The following is a 20,997-nucleotide window of genomic DNA, read 5'->3' as shown; positions in this document are numbered from 1 at the left end:
GGGGGGGTCCTTTTCATTGTCATTTTTCTTTCACTGTAGGCCTACTGTATTTGCATGAACACATTTTCATCAGGGAATTTAATGCACTTGTGAAATCTTATAGGCTCCATGTTTTCTAATGGCAAGGCAAGCGTCCTCTGAGCTGCCTTGCCTCACTCGGTCTCAACACACAGACTCCAGGCCAGCAGGAAGTTGCGTTCAGTGTGTCCCACTGTCCGTTGAGCGTCGGGACGAAGAGGCTCTTTCTCGTGAGCGATGTCTTGATTGACGGACGGTGAATACACATTTTCCCGTTTTAACGGGTGAATGTAATTATTAAGGGGTGTTTATAGCATAACTAGTCGCCTTTACCAAGAGCGGAACTATGGCAAACGTGAAAGTCGCCATTCGAGTTCGCCCTCTCAACGCAAGGTAAATTCAGCCTATTCTCTTCTATTCTGAGTTCACTGTCAATAAAGTTGGATTACTAACTTGCCTTGCTTCGTATGCAAATGATCATTTTTAGAGTAGATGACATAACTGTGATTTATTCTGCTGTTGTGTGTTGTCAGTGTTACTACGCATGGGAATTGGACTGAATTGGGCAGCCCCAGCTCATTCGATCTCTTGCTTACTTTCCGATACAATGTATTTCATGTCATGATAAGATGTAGGTCGCCTATATGCCTTAAATGTGCATGATTTATATACGGTGCATACACCCTCGGTCTCAGTTTGCAGGTTACTTCTTGAAAGGCCACTGACAGCAGGTACAGGGCAAGGCTACACTGTCAGAATAAAAACATTTACGTTGACATTTTGAAAAATCTATTGTCTCCATTATTATGCAATTACTGAAGTAGTAATCTATATGCCACAGTAACAACAATATTGTAATTGCCGTGTTAGAACAAATGAATGTGTGCTGCCTTCTAGTGAATACGTATCCCGTTTGTTATATCACTCATATCACAATCTAACAAGCAACATTTGTTGGCGAAACACTCATGGGAAAACTTTTTTGTGTGTCTATTTTACAGCGGCATAAACATGTTTTTATTGGGGTAGCTAGACTAGTGTAGTAAGCACTGTACCCCACAAGCACCCTCCTATTAGCCCAAATTACAACAGTATGTCGAGTTAAAGGTCCTTTGGGGTGCTTAGGGGGTGGGGTTGTACAGTTAAATCAAATTTAAGTTGACTGTATTTTGCCATTGCCTTTGGCCAAGCAATATAGGCCTAGCTATAAAACTTTTTTTTTTTACGTCTTTGCCTGAACATCATTGGTTGTTTTAAATCCTTTCCTTGCGCTTTGCATTACAAAAGGGGACTTAATAGCTCAAATTCACTGTCATGCAAATACATGCTTCCTGGTTGTGTCTTTTACAGGGATTTAAGTTGGTGCTGTTGTGTGTGTGTGTGTGTGTGTGTTCATGTGTTAATAGAAAAGTATTTTGCCCTTCGGTACAGTTTAATTGTCGCTGTCATGCCATCATTCAGGCTTTGCATTGTGACACAGAGATAACAGGAGAACCCAAGCTGTTACATGTTTCTCAAAGGACCAATAGGGCCCTGCGTAATCTATCCTTTGCCAACTGACAGCCAATCCGACTCTTTCCAATTGGCTACAGTATGCTGTGAACCCTTTGGAGAGTGAGAGAAAGAGAGAGAGACGGGGAAACAGAGAGGACAGCACTAGCTACTACATGTGTTACAAAGTGTCAATCCATTTGAGTAATATTTCAGTTTGTGTCAAAACAGAAGAGGCCTCATTTTATTTTCCATCTCCTTCCCTTCCTCCTTCCATTCATGCTGGTCGAACCCCAGTTAGAAGCCTTCTCTCTTGAGGTTGTCGTGGTTTTGGGTTGGGCTGCTGGGGTTGGCAAAATGAATCCCACGTGGTGGTTGCATGTGCTTATTACAACTTCCAACAGAGTCCCTGGTCTGATTTATCTACCCCGCCTCACACACCCAGACCAAGGACAGAGAAGTTATAAGTACTATTGCAGTGTCCCTCATTGTTGCAATCCCCCATTGTCGCTCAAGGAGTTTTAAACTCATTCAGCTCTACTCTTCTACAGCCTCAGATTTCATTCTGTTGCATCATATGTGTCCAGAGTCAGCATCTGGAGCACACAGAGAGAGAGAGACACACACACACATGGGCTTTTGTCCAAGGAATGGCTCAAGCTTTCTCACCCGGGGGACTCTTTGCAGGGCCAGTTTGGACTGTTTTCTTTTGAATAAGAACTGGACAGTGTTTTTCCAACTCTGATTCCTAGATTTGTGGGATTGTCTTTGACACCATGTAATAGTCCCATGCCACTAGTCTCAAGTAGCGCTTGCTCGATTTTTGTCTGCCGCCCCTCCCTCTTTAAACGTCACAAAGACAAAGTACATAAAACAGAGTTTGAAAAGGTAGCGCCGATGAAATGATGTCTCTGCAACGACCGTTAATGTAATCAGTGATTGGTCTCATGTAGCCGTCCTGTCTAACTGAGTAACGTGGGTAGATCAGAAGAGCCGATGACTGAAGGACATGGCCTGTCACCTTTTATTAGTTTCTGTTATTACCTTTCACACTCAGCTAATATATAATAATACATGTCATTTTAGCAGGCGCTTTTATCCAAAGCGACTGACAATCAGGTGTGCAATGCTTTTTATGTACGGGTGTTCCCAGTAATTCAACCCACTATCCTGACTTTACAGGTGCCGTGCTCTACTAACAGCTACAGAGGACCACCAGTTAGTGGTCATGTCTGTCCACCACGACCTTCCGTCTTCCCCCGCATCTGTTACCCATCTCCCCAATTATACCCTGGGCAATTATAATGTGTAGTTAATGTGGGCAAATGTGTGAAACTATACAAAGGAAAGTATACTAACACAATGTCTATCGCTCTGCCTTTCACAGGGAAGGTGTGGATGGAGGGAGGCTAGCTGTGCAGGTGGAGGACAAGTTGGTTAGGATAAAGAATACTAAGGTGAGTGCTATACTGGCTTCTTACCCAGCATGTAACTGCACAGGTGACTCTGATACACACACACACACACACACAAATGTCTCCTAAATAGTATCAGATTGGGGTTATTTTTCTTTTTCTTCAGTTTTCCTACTAAATGCTAATTAATTACTTAAAAATCATACAATGTGATTTTCTGGATTTTTGTTTTAGATTCCGTCTCTCACAGTTGAAATGTACCTATGATAAAAAAAAATATAGACCTCTACATGCTTTGTAAGTAGGAAAACCTGCAAAATCGGCAGTGTATCAAATACTTCTCCCCACTGTATCTCTCAATCAACATCAGAGCTGAGGCGGCGATCTTGACGGACTGTTTATGTGTGTAGGGCAGGTTGAGGGCAGCAGGTTGAGGAGGTGGGGGCATCCAGAGGGTATGTGTCTCTTACACACAGGATGTTTACACTCAGGACTGGGCCCTTTGCTGTCTGAATCCAATATTGTTTATAATGATTATGCAGAGCCTACACTCCCTCACACACACTGCCTCACACACTCGGAGACACTTAGAGGGAGGGACTGTCGTACACAGGGCCCACAGGGACGCACACACATGTAGAAACACACACACAAACACACACACAGGCAAAGGGATCCTCCCACAGACACCACGACATTCATACACACACTCCAATAGGACACTCGAAGCCTCTGCTGTTTGGGGGATGATGACAAGTTGTTACAACCCTCATACCTTTGTTAGAGCAAGTGGTTTAAAACCGTCTCCGTAGCGTGACTGAGTATCTGTGGCAGCCCCCCCCCCATCTAATTATTGCCTCCCAGATCCAGCAATTAGGAGGACACTGCTTTATTACCCCATCTTAGTGACTTAAAATCAAGTTTCTTGAGTGTGAATGTTCAGCTTTGCAATATTATCGCTGGTTGTTCAGGGCAGGAGATGTTTACGACAGAAGTTAGAGAAGGGAGAGGATATGTGTTTTTAGAAATGATGTGAAAGAGACGAGCCACATATGGTGTCCTGCTGTTATGGGAAGAATTATTTTAGGCAAGTGGGACATTTTGGATTAAGACGGAGAAAGTGAAAAGAGGGGAAGAGGAGAATGAACACACACACGCTCGGATGGGAGAGAGAGGGCAACGTTGAAGAAGGACGGGAGAGCAGGGGAATGAAGGAACGGAGGAGACCGAAATGGAGATAGACGGATGGATAGAGTAATGACCACAGAGGCGAGCTCACACACCATATCTAAGCCTGTGTGCTATGTGGTTTCACTCTCAGATCAGCCATCCGAAGCAAGGCTATTGTTTAGTATCATAACAATGGTGCATGGCTGAAGTAGCAGGTTTTCACTGCAGTCAATTGGCTGTGAGGAATGACTAGCTTTAGTGTGGCCTAATGCTGCTGTTAGAAACTTCATTGAAGATTGACTTGATTACTGTCAGACTGTGCAGAATCCCTGATCTACAACTGTGCGTCCCAAATAACTACTCGTATGTGCCCTGCTCAACCTGATCCCCTTAAACCGAGTGTGTTCTGAAACGATGGTGACGTCAGCTGTACATACAGTGCATTCGGGAAGTATTCAGACCCCTTGACTTTTTCCGAATGTTGTTACGTTACAGCCTTATTGTAAAATGTATTTTAAAAATGTTTACAAATTTCCTCATCAATCTACACACAATACTTTGCTCCCACCTACATGTACTATTTACCTCGACTAACCTGTACCCCCGCACACTGGCTCGGTACCCCCTGTATATAGCCTCGTTATTGTTGTTTTGTTGTGTTACTATTATTTTTTACTTTAGTTTATTTAGTCAATACTTTCTTAACTGCATTGTTGTATTCGGCGCATGTGACGAATAAACATTTATTTGATCATTATTGGATTTGATGGCAAAGCAAAAACAGGTTTTTAGACATTTTTGCAAATGTATTAAAAAAAAAAAAATCTTACCATAATTACATAGGTATACAGACCCTTTATTCAGTACTTTGTTGAAGCACCTTTGGCAGTGATTACAGCTTTGAGTCTTCCTGGGTATGACGCTACAAGCTTGGCACACCTGTCTTTGGGGAGTTTCTCCCATTCTTCTCTGCAGATCCTCTCAAGCTCTGTCAGGTTGGATGGGGAGAGTCGCTGCACAGCTATTTTCTGGTCTCTCCAGAGATGTTCAATCGGGTTCCAGCCACTCCTGTGTTGCCTTGTCTGTGTGCTTAGTGTCGTTGTCCTGTTGGAAGGTGAACCTTCTCCCACATTCTGAGGTCCTGAGCACTCTGGAGCAGGTTTTCATCATGGAGCTCTCTGTACTTTGCTCTGTTTATCTTTCCCTCGATCCTGACTAGTGTCCCATTCCCTGCCACTGAAAAACACCCTCACAGTATGATGCTGCCACCACCATGCTTCACCGTACGGATGGTGCCACGTTTCCTCCAGAAGTAACGCTTGGCATTCAGGACGGATATTTCAATCTTGGTTTCATCGGACCAGAGAATCTTGTTTCTCATGGTCTGAGATTCTTTAGGTGCCTTTTGGCAAACTCCAAATTTGGAGTTTGGCCACTCTACCATAAAGGTCTGATAGGTGGAGAGCTGCAAAGATGGTTGTCCTTCTGGAAGGTTCTCCCATCTCCACAGAGGAACTTTGGAGCTCTGTCAGAGTGACCATCGGGTTCTCGGTCACCTCCCTGACGAAGGTTGTTCTACCCCGTTTGCTCAGTATGTCTAGGCGGCTCTAGGAAGAGTCTTGGTGGTTCCTAACTTCTTCTGTTTAAGAATGATGGAGGCCACTGTGTTTTTGGGGACCTTCAATGCTGCAAAAAAATGTTGATACCCTTCCCCAGATCTGTGCCTCGACACAATCCTGTCTCGGAGCTCTATGGACAGTTCCTTCGACCTCATGTCTTGGTTTTTGCTCTGACATACACAGTCAACTGTGTGTCCTTATATAGACAGGTGTTTGCTGGATGCAACTGAACTCAATTTCGAGTCTCATAGCAAAGGGTCTGAATACTTATGTAAATAATAAAAAATAAAAATGTTTTATACATTTGCAAACATTTTTACAGACCTGTTTTCACTTTGTCATTATAGGGTGTTGTGTGTAGATTGATGAGAAATCCAGTTTTGAATAAGGCTGTGACGTAACAAAATGTGGAAAATGGGAAGGGGGTCTGAGTACTTTCCGAATGCACTGTACACGGAGACAACGATATCTACATGTTAATAATAGAAAGGTTTGACAATATCACAGTGAAGATACGTACGAGGTCGACGGTTTGTAAGGTCTCGCGCACAAGATGAGAGTACTGCTTGTGAAATGATGCTCAGTTGGCTGTAAACTAAAGTTGTCCAGAGCAACAGCTCAACAGTTCTGTCCGGGCGTGTGGATACATGCTCTGCTTCAGTTGCCCCCTTCGTGGCATGGCCCTTAGTCAACAGTCAACACCAGGGCAGTCACTCATTAGTAATGCTGACACTGTAGTTGATTTAAGTGGTTGTTTCTAGCAGTAACACAGGGTAACACTGGTTCTCTTGTCTGGGCTGTAACCCTGGTAACCTCAGTCCCGTAAAGAGTCAGTCCCGTAAAGAATCAGTCCCGTAAAGAATCAGTCCCGTAAAGAATAAGCTTCGGTACGTTATTTTGAAGACCCGATTTGAATGTACAGCAAAATGGGCACGTGTGTCAGTACAGCTTAAACCGTACTTCTGACATTTGTCCCTGAGAGTCCCTAACTGACCGACATCTGTTGTCTCACTGTCTCTCTGTCTGTGCCCCCCCCCCCCCCCCCCCCCCCCCTAGCTGGATGGACGTCAGGACGTCCATGGAGACTCCAGGGAGAAGGTGCTGGAGTTTGGTTTTGACTACTGCTACTGGTCTGTGTCCCCAGAGGAACCACACTACGCCTCACAGGAGGAGGTAAGAGGGAGTCCTGCGTGTTGTTTGTTTGTTTTTGATTTGAGCTGTTCTTGTACCAGGTTTCGTGCCGGTTGAGTGGCGGCATCGGGCATGTGCGTGCCCAGGCAGCCTTGGGGGTGTTGGCAGGGGTGGGTGTCAGTAAGCACAAAATGGGAGTGAAAGGTACTATCTGTACTTGTCCAATCAAGTGTTTTTCCACGGTCATGATGTGCCCTAAGGAACACCACCCTGGCATTTGTGTGTGAGGCAGCCGGGGGGGGACGTTGGGCAGGGTGGGCACGGGGAATCACAACCTGAACTGAAGGAAGACGTCCAGGGGAAATAATACTGTGTTTGGAAAGAAACAAAACGTCTTGGATATTGATTTGATTTGTGCGGGCCTCAGATTCTCTTTTATGTCTCTGTGATTGGCTGATTAAATCTGTTTGTGCTGCTTTGATTGGTGGGTGCTACCGTTTTTCCTGGTACTGATGGGAGGAGGAGCCAGAATAAGACCCACCCCCTCAGATCCAGACTAGCAGAGGCCATTGTGTCATGTTAGTTGGACCTCCGTTTATACAACTCAAACTTGATGAATTCTGCATTGTCTTGTTCTGATTCCCGGCTGATTTATTTACAAACAAGCATTTCAATTAAGGACAAGCTATGCAAGCAATGTTGCCTTTGGTGTTGAAGACAAGTACCATTAACATTAACATGACATGGGAAAAGCCTTGGACCACCATGGCTTGGTCTAGATCCAATGATTTTGTTCTGGTCTCTGTCTGTGGAAGACTGGAGAGTTCCACCCTCTCCTCCACCCTCCACCCCCCTCCACCCCCTCCTCCACCCTCTCCTCCACCCTCCACCCCCTCCTCCACCCTCTCTGCCTCCTCTGCTGTCTCTCCTCTCCTGTGTGTGTGCGTGTGTGTGCGTGCGTGTGAACGAGCTGTGACGGCCCACTCGCTGAAGCAAAACACAGCGCTCTTTCCTCTCTCGCTCTCTCTCAATTTAATTCACTCGGCTTTATTGTCATGGGAAACGTATGTTTACGTTGCCGAAGCAAGTGAAATGGATAAACAAAAGTGAAATAAACAATTAAAAGGGAACAGTAAATATTACACTCACACAGGTTCCAAAAGAATAAAGACATTTCAAATGTCTTGAGTCTATATACAGTCTCTCTCTCTCTGTCTGTGTCACTCTTTCATCCCTCCCTCTCTCTCTGTCTCTCTCTTCCTCTATTGTCCCATTCTCTCCATCTCTGAGTTGTGCCCAGTCAGAGGGTGCTGGTGGGGTGGCCCTGCCACTACATTCCTCTGGTGACCCGTGGTGGGCGAGGAGGAGGGGCAACAGGGGCACGGCATAGAGATGAAATATATTGTTGTTAGTGTGTGTGTTTTCTCTTTACTTTTGTGGAGCAGGGTCACAATCTGACCTCTTTCTGAGGCCTTTAAGTGTGTGGCTGTTCCACACAAACTCTGACAGTGGCAACAGAGCTGACATTTACTGGCCACACGGCACAGATAGTTGCTAGGTCTACCCTTCTCTCTAGGCTCTGTCCCAAAGAATGTAGACGAAACACTATTTACAGTGCTGTATGTTGACAACATTTGAGTACAGTGTTGAATAAAACGACTTGTGTTGGGTGACCTGTGGCTAATACTAAGGACTGGTCGTAAGGGCAGATGGCAAAAAGTCTGTGTTGTTTGTGCAGTTTCAGAACACTTAATACCCTCAGCAGTTCATACTTTCCCCAGACTTTCATACGCAGACACACAGTTGAAGTCGGAAGTTTACATACAGTTAGGTTGGAGTCATTAAAACTCGTTTTTCAACCACTCCACAAATTTCTTGTTAACAATCTAAAGTTTTGGCAAGTCTGGTAGGACAGCTACTTTGTGTATGACACAAGTAATTTTTCCAACAATTGTTCACAGACAGATTATTTCACTTATAATTCACTGTATCACAATTCCAGTGGGTCAGAAGTTTACATACACTAAATTGACTGTGCCTTTTAAACAGCTTGGGAAATTCCAGAAAATGATGTCATGGCTTTCGAAGCTTCTGATATGCTAATTGACATAATTTGAGTCAATTGAAGGTGTACCTGTGGATGTATTTCAAGGCCTACCTTCAAACTCAGTGCCTCTTTGCTTGACATCATGGGAAAATCAAAAGAAATCCGACAAGACCTCAGAAAAACAATTGTAGACCTCTACAAGACTGGTTCTTCCTTGGGAGCAATTTCCAAATGCCTGAAATTACGACGTTCATCTGTACAAACAATAGTACGCAAGTATAAACACCATGGGACCACGCAGCCGTCATACCGCTCAGGAAGGAGACGTGTTCTGTCTCCTAGAGATGAACGTACTTTGTTGTGAAAAGTGCAAATCAATCCCAGAACAACAGCAAAGGACCTTGTGAAGTTACTGAAGTAAACCGGTACAAAAGTATCACATATCCACAGTAAAACAAGTCCTATATCGACATAACCTGAAAGGCCTCTCAGCCAGGAAGAAGCCACTGCTCCAAAACCACCATAAAAAAGTCAGACTACGGTTTGCAACTGCACATGGGGACAAAGATCTGATGAAACAAAAATAGAACTGTTTAACCATCATTATGTTTGGAGGAAAAGGGGGAGGCTTGCAAGCCGAAGAACACCATCCCAACCGTGAAGCACGGGGGTGGCAGCATCATGTTGTGGGGGTGCTTTGCTGCAGGAGGGACTGGTGCACTTCACACAAATAGATGGCTTCATGAGGATGGAAAATTATGTGGATATATTGAAGCAACATCTCAAGACATCAGTCAGGAAGTTAAAGCTTGGTCACAAATGGGTCTTCCAAATGGACAATGACCCCAAGCATACTTCCAAAGTTGTGGCAAAATGGCTTAAGGACAACAAAGTCAAGGTATTGGAGTGGCCATCACAAATCCCTGACCTCAATCCTATAGAACATTTGTGGGCAGAACTGAAAAAGCGTGTGTGAGGAATGAGGCCTACAAACCTGACTCAGTTACACCAGCTCTCTCAGGAGAAATGGGCCAAAATTCACCCAACTTATTGTGGGAAGCTTGTGGAAGGCTACCCGAAACGTTTGACCCAAGTTAAACAATTGAAAGGCAATGCTACCAAATACTAATTGAGTGTATGTAAACTTCTGACTCACTGGGAATGTGATGAAAGAAATAAAAGCTGAAATAAATCATCTTCTCTACTATTATTCTGACATGTGACATTCTTAAAATAAAGTGGTGATCCTAACTGACCTAAGACAGGGCATTTTTACTCTGATTAAATGTCAGGAATTGTGAAAAACTTAGTTTAAATGTATTTGGCTAAGGTTCCGACTTCATCTCTAGTCATAAAAAAAAAGAATAGAGTTTTGTTTTCTCCCTTAATAGTACACTCGTGTAATAGACCTACCTATAATTTCAACAGTCTTTAATTCCATTTAAAAAAGTCTTGCCATTTTAGATAAGCGTCAGATTCATTTTCCTCCCACCGGTGCCAAGCACTATTTTAAAGTCACGACTTAGCCTTGTGTTCTTCTCCAGCAACATGTCGGAGCGCTGTAGTGTAGTCGTGTGTGTCCAGAGAAGACGTTGTCCTCCTGGCTTAACTTCCTGTTGAGCCCAGAGGGACTGAGTCAATCTGAGACCCATGGAGGGGGGGGGAAACTCCAACCTAACTCCTGCTCCTCCAGTCTCTACCCCGACCACACCCCTCTGAGACTGCTCCAGAGCAAACCCTCCTATTCCCACCACCCCGAGCTGCTAGAGCTCTGCTGTGTTGCTTTGTACTGTCTGAATGTGCTTGTATATGCCACAGAATGAAAAAGAACACATACTGTGGGGTCTGCAATTATTGACACCCCTTGATAAAGCTTAGCCATAATGACTGTATAAAGTAAATCATTCAAATGCCGAGCTGTGTATTGTATGCAAAGAAAAACATTTGTGGGAAATAATATTGTTTTATACTAATGAAATTGCTCTGGAAAAGAGAAAGTCGTGTTTTTCTTCTCTCAAAAAGGCAGGGGTCAAAACGATTGACACCGCTAAAGATTCTTATAAATAAAGTAGTTAAAACGGTTTAGTATTTGTTCCTGTATTCCTAGCACGTAAAATGATCTTTGACCCCTCTGTAACTTTCTCACTCAACATTATTCACGATTCATTCAGGATTATCTGTAATCATGGTCGCATCCGCATGAATGTAGAAGTGTTTAGAAACCTATTCTATTCTTATTTACAATAAACGTCACCCCAGTATGACACTACACATTATTTACCAGTGATTTCTATTTTGCACAAAATGAATCTGAAACACAACCAAAACAAACAGAAAATGCATCCAAAGAGTTTGTAGAGTCACAAGCTTGATGTAATCATTGCATGCCAGGAATTTGGGACCAAATACTAAACATTTGACTGCTTTATTTATAGGGATCTTTAGGGGCGTCAATGACGTTGGCTTGTTATGGTATATTGCTGCAGTGACAGTGGGCTGGTGGAGTGTTCTCCAGAGGAGGTTTAACTGCATGCTCTCCACTCAGTCAGAAAGAAGGAGTGAACTGGAGAACAGAGAGGAGGGAGAGTAGAAAGGAGGGGGAAGGTGAGAGGAGGAAGGGAGCGAGAGAGAATGAGAGCTCCTAGGTATTCACTACGGAGTTAGGCTTTGGAACAGAGCGGAATAAGAGATATAATCCATAATGGAGCCCAGCTGTTGAGGTAGTGGTGAACTAGAGAGAGAGAATGGCCCTATTTATTTAAGCACTCATTTTGTAAGTGTTAGATGTGTATACTTACTGCGTAATATATTCTCTTCTATGTTTAATTAACATGGGACATTTAACCAAAACTCATTGAAAGACTGGGGCATTTAAATAGATGGAAAACGGAAATAGCTGAGAACCGGGAATCATCTGGAGCACAGAAAGAGGAGGGTGGAAGAGGGAGTGGGAGAGGGGGGATGAGAGGGAGACAGAGAGAGGGGGGAGGAGGAGAATATATTGGGGTAAAGAGAGAGAGAGATGGAGAAGAGAGAACGAGGAGGGAGGGAATGAGGGAGGGAGAGCAAAAACACCCCGGTCCAAGCTCCAAGCTGACTTCATTTGGTAATAAAACCCAGCATTGAGCTCCAGATTCAGATCCTGTCCAATGACGTCTTTTGGGCTGAAATCTAACTGTGAAAAATGACTTAGTGGAGCAGCTGTGAGTTTGGCAGACGAGAAATGGGCGGTTCTGTCGACCCCCTGCCCATTCCCCTCCTCCACCTCTGGAATTCTCTGTCTCTCTCTGTCTCTCTCTCTCGTTTTCATTCTCGTCTCTTTCTCTCTCTTTATCATTCTCGTCTCTCTCTCTCTCTTTCTCTCTTTCTCATTCTCGTCTCTTTCTCTCTCTTTATCATTCTCGTCTCTCTCTCTCTTTCTCATTCTCGTCTCTTTCTCTCTCATTCTCGTCGCTCTTTCTCTCTCTCTCTCTCTCTCTCTCTCTCTCTCCCTCCCTCCCCCCATGCTGTGTTCATGACTTGATTATGCTCTTGGTATTTCTAGGTCTGTGTGTTAGTCGTGCTATAGGAAGAAGCAGAACTGCTCTGGGCTTCACAGTGATTGGTGTGCATTTTCCTCTCTCACTGTATTCCACACTAGTGAGCTTGAATCCCCTTTACTGACGGTCTGGTCAAAGGAACCATGACTCCCACACATATTTTATCTAATGGCAGACTATTAGACTAGGTACGGACACTCACAAGCCACAAAGACATCAATAGTTTGGTCTTGCTTAGACGCTTATAAAATCCTGATTTAAAAAAAAAATGTGGAGCACCTGTGATGGACAAAAAAAAGTATTCTAATTTAATGTTATTTTAGTAAGCACACGGTGTTGCTGCCCGTATCTCTGCATACTTGCAGTTCTCTGGACCAGTGATGGTAATAGCAGACCAGAATAAACCCCTATACTGTACCCCTACAGAGAGTATAGCAGATGAGACTCCCACGCCATACAAAAAAGACCACATGAAAAAAAAAAAAATCACACTGTTGAAAGAACACGCGTGAACAAATCACATACATACTGTATGTGTTTCCCCAATATTTCCAGTCCAGTATAAGTATCACGTGTGTTTTTGTAACTGGCGGGTTTAGAACGTCTTGGCCATGAAGGACAACACTCATTTTTAATAAGGCGCAGGCAGGGCTACCTCATCACGTGACCGTGAGCAAACACGACCGACTCGTGTCCGAAACATTTTCACATGTCCATTTCCACATTTTAATGTCAACTAGGGTTGTCAAACGATTCAAAAATGTAATCGAGTTGATCGCAGGATTTGCTGGGATTACAAGCAAATTCGTCATTTGCTCAAATTGAGCTGTAATTTACAAAAAGTATTACAATAATATTTGCGTTTTCATTTTGTTCAAAGTAACAGTTAGCAAAATCGGGTAAATTGATGAACACACTTTGTTTGACTTCAAAGTCAATTGGTTTTGCCATCACATTGTTTTTAGCTATGTAGATGATGTATGTTGATGTTTTCAGTGAATTTTAAACGCTTTCAGACAATGCGGAAAAAATATATACAAATGGTTAACTTGAGGCTTGGAAGAAGAACAAAAAGAAATGGAGGAACTTAGTCTGGATGGTCTTCAGAGATAGATGAGAGGGGTTGACGGTAGATGAAGGTTGGTATTAAAACAAACAAAAGATAACTATTGTAAAATACACTGTCTGTAAAATGTATATATATATTTTTTAGTTATTTTACCTTTATTTAACTAGGCAAGTCAGTTAAGAACAAATTCTTATTTTCAATGACGGCCTAGGAACAGTGGGTTAACTGCCTTGATCAGGGGCAGAACGACAGATTTGTACCTTGTCAGCTTGGGGATTTGAACTTGCAACCTTTCGGTTACTAGTCCAATGCTCTAACCACTAGGCTACCCTAAGTATTATTGTCCATTAGTTTCTCCAATTAGGGGAGGGTTGGTAGGGTTAGGGGAAAATATATACAAAAAATATATATACAGTGCCTTCAGAAAGTATTCAAACCCCTTGACTTTTTCCACATTTTGTTACGTTAAAGCCTTATTCAAAAATGTATTAAATCGTTTTTTCCCCCTCATCAATCTGCACACAATACCCCATAATGACAAAGCAAAAACAGGTTTTTATAAGTTTTTGCACATTTATTACAAATAACAAAACTGAAATAACACATTTACATAAGTATTCAGACCCTTTACTCAGTACTTTGTTGAAGCACATTTGGCAGCAATTACAGCCTCGAGTCTTCTTGGGTATGACACTACAAGCTTGGCACACCTGTATTTGGGGAGTTTCTCCCATTCTCCTCTGCAGATCCTCTCAAGCTCTGTCAGGTTGGATGGGGAGCATTGCTGCACAGCTATTTTCATGTCTCTCCGGAGATGTTAGATCGGGTTCAAGTCCGGGCTCTGGCAGGGCCACTCAAGGACATTCAGAGACTTGTCCCGAAGCTACTCCTATGTTGTCTTGGCAGTGTGCTTAGTGTCGTTGTCCTGTTGGAAGGTGAACCTTCGCCCCAGTCTGAGGTCCGGAGCACTTTGGAGCAGGTTTTCATCATGGATATCTCTGTACTTTGCTCCGTTCATCTTTCCCTCGATCCTGACTAGTCTTCCAGTCCTTGCTGCTGAAAAATATCCCCACAATATGATGCTGTCACCATGCTTCACCATAGGGATGGTGACAGGTTTCCTCCAGATGTAACACTTGGCATTCAGGCCAAAGAGTTCAATCTTGGTTTCGTCAGACCAGAGAATCTTGTTTCTCATGGTCTGAGAGTCTTTAGGTGCCTTTTGGCAAACTCCAAGCAGGCTGTTATGTGTCTTTTAGTGAAGAGTGGCTTCCGTCTGGCCACTCTACCATAAAGGCCTGATTGGTGGAGTGCTGCAGAGATGGTTGTCCTTCTTGAACTCTGGAGTTCTGTCAGAGTGACCATCGGGTTCTTGGTCACCTCCCTGACCAAGGCCCTTTTCCCCCGTTTGCTCAGTATGTCAAGGCGGCTCTAGGAAGAGTCTTGGTGGTTCCTAATTTCTTCTGTTTAAGAATTATGGAGGCAACTGTGTTTTTGGGGACCTTCAATGTTGCAGAACTTGTGAAAATGGAAATGTGATATGTGTTTTTTTTTTGTAAGGGAGGCTACAGTCTGGGGAAGCCATTCCCTGTCCACCTTCCCCTACCCTGTCATTAAAACCTTTCGGCCAGAGAGGGTTCTGGGTGCTTAAACATTCTCATTCCCTGGACCCTGCCAGGGGTATCACAGCCGGCCGTGATTGGGAGTCCCATAGGGCCGGCGCACAATTGGCCCAGCGTCGTCCGGGTTTGGCCGGTGTAGGCCGTCATTGTAAATGAGAATTTGTTCTTAACTGACTTGCGTAGTTAAATATAGGTTCCATCAAATTTAAAGAATAAAACAATCTAAAAAAAACGATGTTTTCTCTCTCCACTTTACTATATCCCTGTCCCCTCATCCTCCCAACTGTCTCTCTCTCTCTCTCGCTCTCGCTCTCTCTCTCTCTCTCTCTCTCTCTCTCTCTCTCTCTCTCTCTCTCTCTCTCCCCCCCTCCCTCCCATGTGTAGGCAGGCATGAATAATGTCCAACAGCTTATCTGTGTAACCCGCAGTGTCTCCCTTCTCTCACTCCCGCCTCCCTGCCCTTATATGCTAATTTGACCTACAAATTCTGTCAAAGTATGTCAAATGAATGAGAACACTGTTGAACTCCAGCCAATGTTCTTCCTCCCTATCTCTCTCTCTCTCTCTCTCTCTGTCGTCGTTCTGCCTCTCTCTGTGTTTCACTAGTTTTTCCTGCCCCCTCCCACAACACCTCCCCCAGCTTCACTATCTGTCCCTCTTACCCTTTTTCTCTCGCTCATATCTCAGAAAGTTAGGATACACGTTAGCCGACCAAACACAGCTTCACAATTTACGATGGAGTTGAGCCGAAGGCGACTAGTGTGGGGGCGTACAGGAGCTCCGACGTCACATGAAATGAAGTTTTGATAAAATAGCCCGCATTTACACATGGATGCTGAAATCTGTAGTTTTTGATTAAAAACCTCCTTTTATGTGACGTCGGTAGTAGCCGCTCAACTCCATAATCGAGTTTAGTCGACTCCCATCTCCAATAACAGCATCTATTCCTCAGGCTAAACAAAAGCTAGACTTTTGTCTAATATCTGCTCAGGGTCCAGCTGCAGCGTTGGTGTCAACCTAGTTGGAAAGTGTGGGACTGAAACGGACTGACTGACCCATGTTGTAGGTTCCAGTTCCAATGCAGCTGTCCTGTCCAGTCTTGGCGAGAGTGCAGCACTAACCGTGAGACCTGGGCCTGTATTCACAAAGAGTCTTAAAGTAGGAGTGCTGATATAGGATCAGTTTTGCCTTTTTAGAGTAAGATTACATAGAAAGAGAGGGGCCTGATTCTAGATCAGCTCTCCTTTGTGAATACGGCCCTGGTTCTGTTGGATTATGGCTGCTGTGTCTGTGTCTTTACGTTTCCCGATTGCCCAACCAATGCCCACTGTTTTAGCCCAAGGATCCCCCTTACTATATGAGATGTGTAATGTGTGTGTAGTAGTAGGAAAGTAAATGGTGGGTTTTTTTGTCTCTTCAAACCTGGAAAGTGGTGAGGCGCTGACGTTTTTTCGGCCGTGGCTTCATAGAAGAGCACTTGACAGACAGACAGACAGACAGACAGACAGACAGACAGACAGACAGACAGACAGACAGACAGACAGACAGAGCATAGTAAGGAGTTTTCCAGTCCAGGGGCTGGTGTAGAGCAGGCCACATGAAAACAGACCCGGCCACTGTAGTCAGTCCACCACAGCCAATGATTAGTAGACTGAGACCATTAATAAGCACCATTACAGCTGCCTGCCCCCATCTCTCTTTTTCTCTCTCCTTCTTCTCCCGATCTCCCCCCCGTTCTGTTTTTTCTTTCCATTGACACGCTCCAGACATTACAGGCTTCCAATCTAAAATGTATCCACGTTTCAAAACAAGCTCTTATAAACAGCTGTTATCCAGGTTCAGATCTTCTGGCGACAAAATCTGCCCTTCCTTTGTTTATCAGAAGACGTCATGGTCCTGAGAGAGGGGGGGGGGGGGTTCTGCTGCTCGCTCCAGATCTGACCTCTGCTTGGACTGACCCATTTCTGGAGTGGACTCTCCTTGTCCCCATACGCACTCACACATGCCAACACACTGTAAAACCGTGAAACACGTGACACGTTTATAACCTAAACGTCAGTGTTTAAAACTTAAAGATTAGGCATTTAGATTAGCCAATAAGTGTTCGCGTCTTAAACACAGGCGTTTAGAATGCCAGATTAAACATCATAGTCAGCGGTTTCCAGTTTCCAACCAGGAGAACACCTATATCTATTTTAAACACTAGTGTTTCATTGCCGATCGTCCTGTTTAGAGTGCATTTAGTCATTAGAAATTGATGTGACTTTTCCATTCTATCAGTGTTAGGAATGTCTGTCACCTTGCCTACATTTCAGCCCAACTGAACATGACATGATAAATTATTCCAATTGTTGGATTTCCTCGCTCTGGCTGGAGACCACAGAGGATGAGTTGGCCATAACTAAATGCCTTATGAAATGTATAATATGTGGTCATAGTGGTCATAGAGGGCTTACTTGTAATTAACACTTTAACTTATGCAGTCACTTGGTGAAAGCTTCAGGAAGAGAAATGATTGAATTCAACAACCATACTAACACAGTCATGGGTGGGTATCTCTCACATTCGCTTGAAAGGCCTGTTGGGAAATATGCAGATATGGCTTTACGCCCTAGATTTTTAGAATACCCCCCCCCCAGTGTTTAGTGTTTAAAATCTAAATTCCTTGTGCTGAATAAACATGTTCATGTGTTTAAAAAGTGTTACAGCAAATGAACGTGTTCTGGGGTTTACAATCTAAACACTCTGATGCGTTTTCATTGGAATTCTAAATGCCTTGGCGCGTTTAAAAAGTGTTACAGGAAAGTGTTTCGTTGTGTGTTCAGATCCTAAACACTTGGTTTTACAGTGCACACTAGAGGTCGACCGATTATGATTTTTCAACAGGACCAAAAAAGCTGATACCGATTAATCGGCTGATTTTTACATTTTTTAAAATGTATTTGTAATAATGACAATTACAACAATACTGAATGAACACTTATTTTAATCTAATATAATACATCAATAAAATCAATTTAGCCTCAAGTAAATAATGAAACATGTTCAATTTGGTTTAAATAATGCAAAAACAAAGTGTCGGAGAAGAAAGTAAAAGTGCAATATGTGCTATGTAAGAAAGCTAACGTTTCAGTTCCTTGCTCAGAACATATGAAAGCTGGTGGTTCCTTTTAACATGAGTCTTCAATATTCCCAGGTAAGAAGTTTTAGGTTGTAGTCATAGGAATTATAGGACTATTTCCCTCTATACCATTTGTATTTCATCAACCTTTGACTATTGGATGTTCTTATAGGCACTTTAGTATTGCCAGCACGAAAGTGCTGTTTGAATGTATGTTTACGGGCCTGCTTCTGCCTACCACCGCTCAGTCAGATACTTAGATACTTGTGTGCTTGTATGCTCAGTCAGATTTTATGCAACGCAGGACACGCTAGATAATATCTAGTAATATCATCAACCATGTGTAGTTAACTAGTGATTATGATGGATTGTTTTTTATAAGATAAGTTTAATGCAACTTATCTTGGCTTACTGCATTCGCGTAACAGCCAGTCTCCTTGTGGAGTGCAACGAGAGAGAGGCAGGTTGTTATTGCGTTGGACTAGTTAACTGTAAGGTTGCAAGATTGCATCCCCCGAGCTGACAAGGTGAAAATCTGTCATTCTGCCCCTGAACAAGGCAGTTAACCCACCGTTCCTAGGCCGTCATTGAAAATAAGAATGTGTTCTTAACCGACTTGCCTAGTTAAATGAAGGTATAAAAAAATGTTTTTTAAAATCTGCACCCAAAAATACAGATTTCCGATTGTTATACCTTGAAATCGGCCCTAATTAATTGGCCATTCCGATTAATCGGTCGACCTCTAGTACACACACACACACACACACACCAGCTAAACCTTCAGTCGGTCACCATGGTCTCCCACTGCTTCCCCCTTCCTGTCCCCCTGTTTGGCCTGATGGTTTTGACCTGTGCTTCCCTTGCCAGAGTGGAATCTATATTCTGCTTTCCTCCCTTCATTGTGAAGCAGGTTTGTATTTGTTTCTGTTTTTGTCAAGAGAAGGAAAGCAAACGCCAAGCCTTTAGTCATTGTATTCAGATACAGTTTCCTCTGGGCCGGTTGGACACATAGCAACACCTACACAAACACACATTTACTCTCACACGAACTCTCGCACTATCTGGCTGGCTGGCTGGCTGGCTGGCTGGCTGGCAGGCAGGCAGGCAGGCAGCCAGCCAGCCAGCCAGATAGTGCGAGTTTGTGTGAAGGTAATTGTGTAACCTAGGCCAGGCCAGGCCAGGCAGGCAATTCTCTTTATGACCTGCTTGAATCTGGATAGTTAGTTAGTCAGCAGCCCCATAATGCACTGTGTCTCTTACCACACAGGTCTGCTTTGTTGGCCACATACCTCCCAGTTTGCTGTGCCGCCAGGCCAGGGCTCTGCGAAAGTAGGTTGGAGCAGTGAGAGCCTATTGTGGTCTTTCTGGGATGCTGTCCGCAGCAGGGATAGCCCTCTGCCAAAATGATTGTTATATGACAATGATGAGACACAATAGACTGATTCAGATGATGTCAGGGCCTGTGTTATTCATCTTCAATAAGAATACCTCCCTGCCTGTAGAAGTCATTGTGATAAATGGAGAGGTGTGTGCATACTCAAGGTCAGTATAGAAAGAGTTAAGAGTTGAAAGTAGTGTGGTGATGTGGAGTTTTGTGCTTTTCGTGTGCTGAGAGTTTATGCTTTAACAAGGTTACTACTGATTCTGTCTGCTAGTGAGGATAGGGAGGAGAGTTTGATCTATCGAGAGAGATGGAGGGGGGGACAGTAGTGCGGGGGCGAGATTGAGGTGGAGAGAGGGGGACAGGAGTGAGGGGAGAGGGCGCAAGATTGAGGTGGAGAGAGGGGGACAGGAGGGAGGGAGAGACAGAGTCCAGCGTAACGAATGCTATGGGGACAGGAGTGTCAAGGCCCTTTGTGGTGTGGGTGGGGAACCCCTATTCAAGCAGCAGAGTTTACAGGGGGGCCTAGCTTGGTGTTCTGGATTCCACTGCACTACAGTCAGCATAACTTACAACCAAACACACAATGTACTAGTCTAGCTTCTTCAACAGCCAAACACATCATGTAGACTAACTACAACAGCACAGCATTCGTAATTAATACTCTTTTTTTTGTTGTTGCTAGCTCTGCTAATTGACTTTCCACACAAACACACTTTGAATTTACAACCACTGCTCCCATAGCCTGGTCCTACATGTGTTTGTGCTGTCTTGCCACCTCCTATGTTCATCATGGTCACGATGGAGTTGGCTAAACAGCACAAACAGATCTGGGACCAGACTAGTGCTCCCACCCTCTGTGCCCTTATCAAACTAATAGGTCAGCGGTTCCCAACCTGTTCCGTCACGGGGGCCACCAAAATCACTGTCAAAAGCTCTCGAGGACCACCATTCACGATTCAAGGATTTTTTTTTTAAACATAAAATATCTCGGAGGTCAAATTTAGTTCATTATTAGCAGTGAACTATTATTGTTATTGTAAATATTTTGCATTGTCAAAAGCTTCAAATACCATTTACACTCCCCACTGTTATTTTAAAATCTCAAATAAAATCATTAGTGGGTTGAAACCCACTGCAATAGGTTTGTTGTGCATTCCTTTGTAGGATAACAACAGCCTACCCAGTACCCTCTCTCCTTTTCTCTCCTGCTGTTGAGGCATCCTATGGTGACGTTGATAGACTGTTACTGCCGTAAGGGTTTGCCTGTTGGCACGTAGACATGTACACATGTCTTTATTGGGTTACTGGGTGCTGTAGTTATTTGACCATTCCTGTGTTGGCATGCAGGGAAATAACCATTAGATAAGACAC

General features: G+C 43.8%; 1 protein-coding gene across 1 annotated transcript in view; it reads left to right on the top strand.

Moving 5' to 3' along the window:
- Nucleotides 1-31: 31 nt before the first annotated feature.
- The window catches only part of LOC115146761 (StAR-related lipid transfer (START) domain containing 9), a 52,077-nt gene continuing 31,111 nt past the window's right edge, over nucleotides 32-20,997 (top strand). Inside the window, exons 1-3 of the mRNA XM_065003340.1 lie at nucleotides 32-411; nucleotides 2,897-2,966; nucleotides 6,770-6,886. Coding sequence (XP_064859412.1) covers nucleotides 365-411; nucleotides 2,897-2,966; nucleotides 6,770-6,886 — 234 coding nt within the window. The 5' untranslated portion in view covers nucleotides 32-364. The remainder of the gene's footprint in view (nucleotides 412-2,896; nucleotides 2,967-6,769; nucleotides 6,887-20,997) is intronic.

The sequence above is a fragment of the Oncorhynchus nerka genome, linkage group LG18 (genome assembly GCF_034236695.1).
Source record: "Oncorhynchus nerka isolate Pitt River linkage group LG18, Oner_Uvic_2.0, whole genome shotgun sequence".
In the NCBI taxonomy this organism is placed as follows: domain Eukaryota; kingdom Metazoa; phylum Chordata; class Actinopteri; order Salmoniformes; family Salmonidae; genus Oncorhynchus; species Oncorhynchus nerka.
The sequence above is the reverse complement of the archived record's forward strand: the minus strand, read 5'-3'. Positions and strand labels throughout refer to the sequence as shown.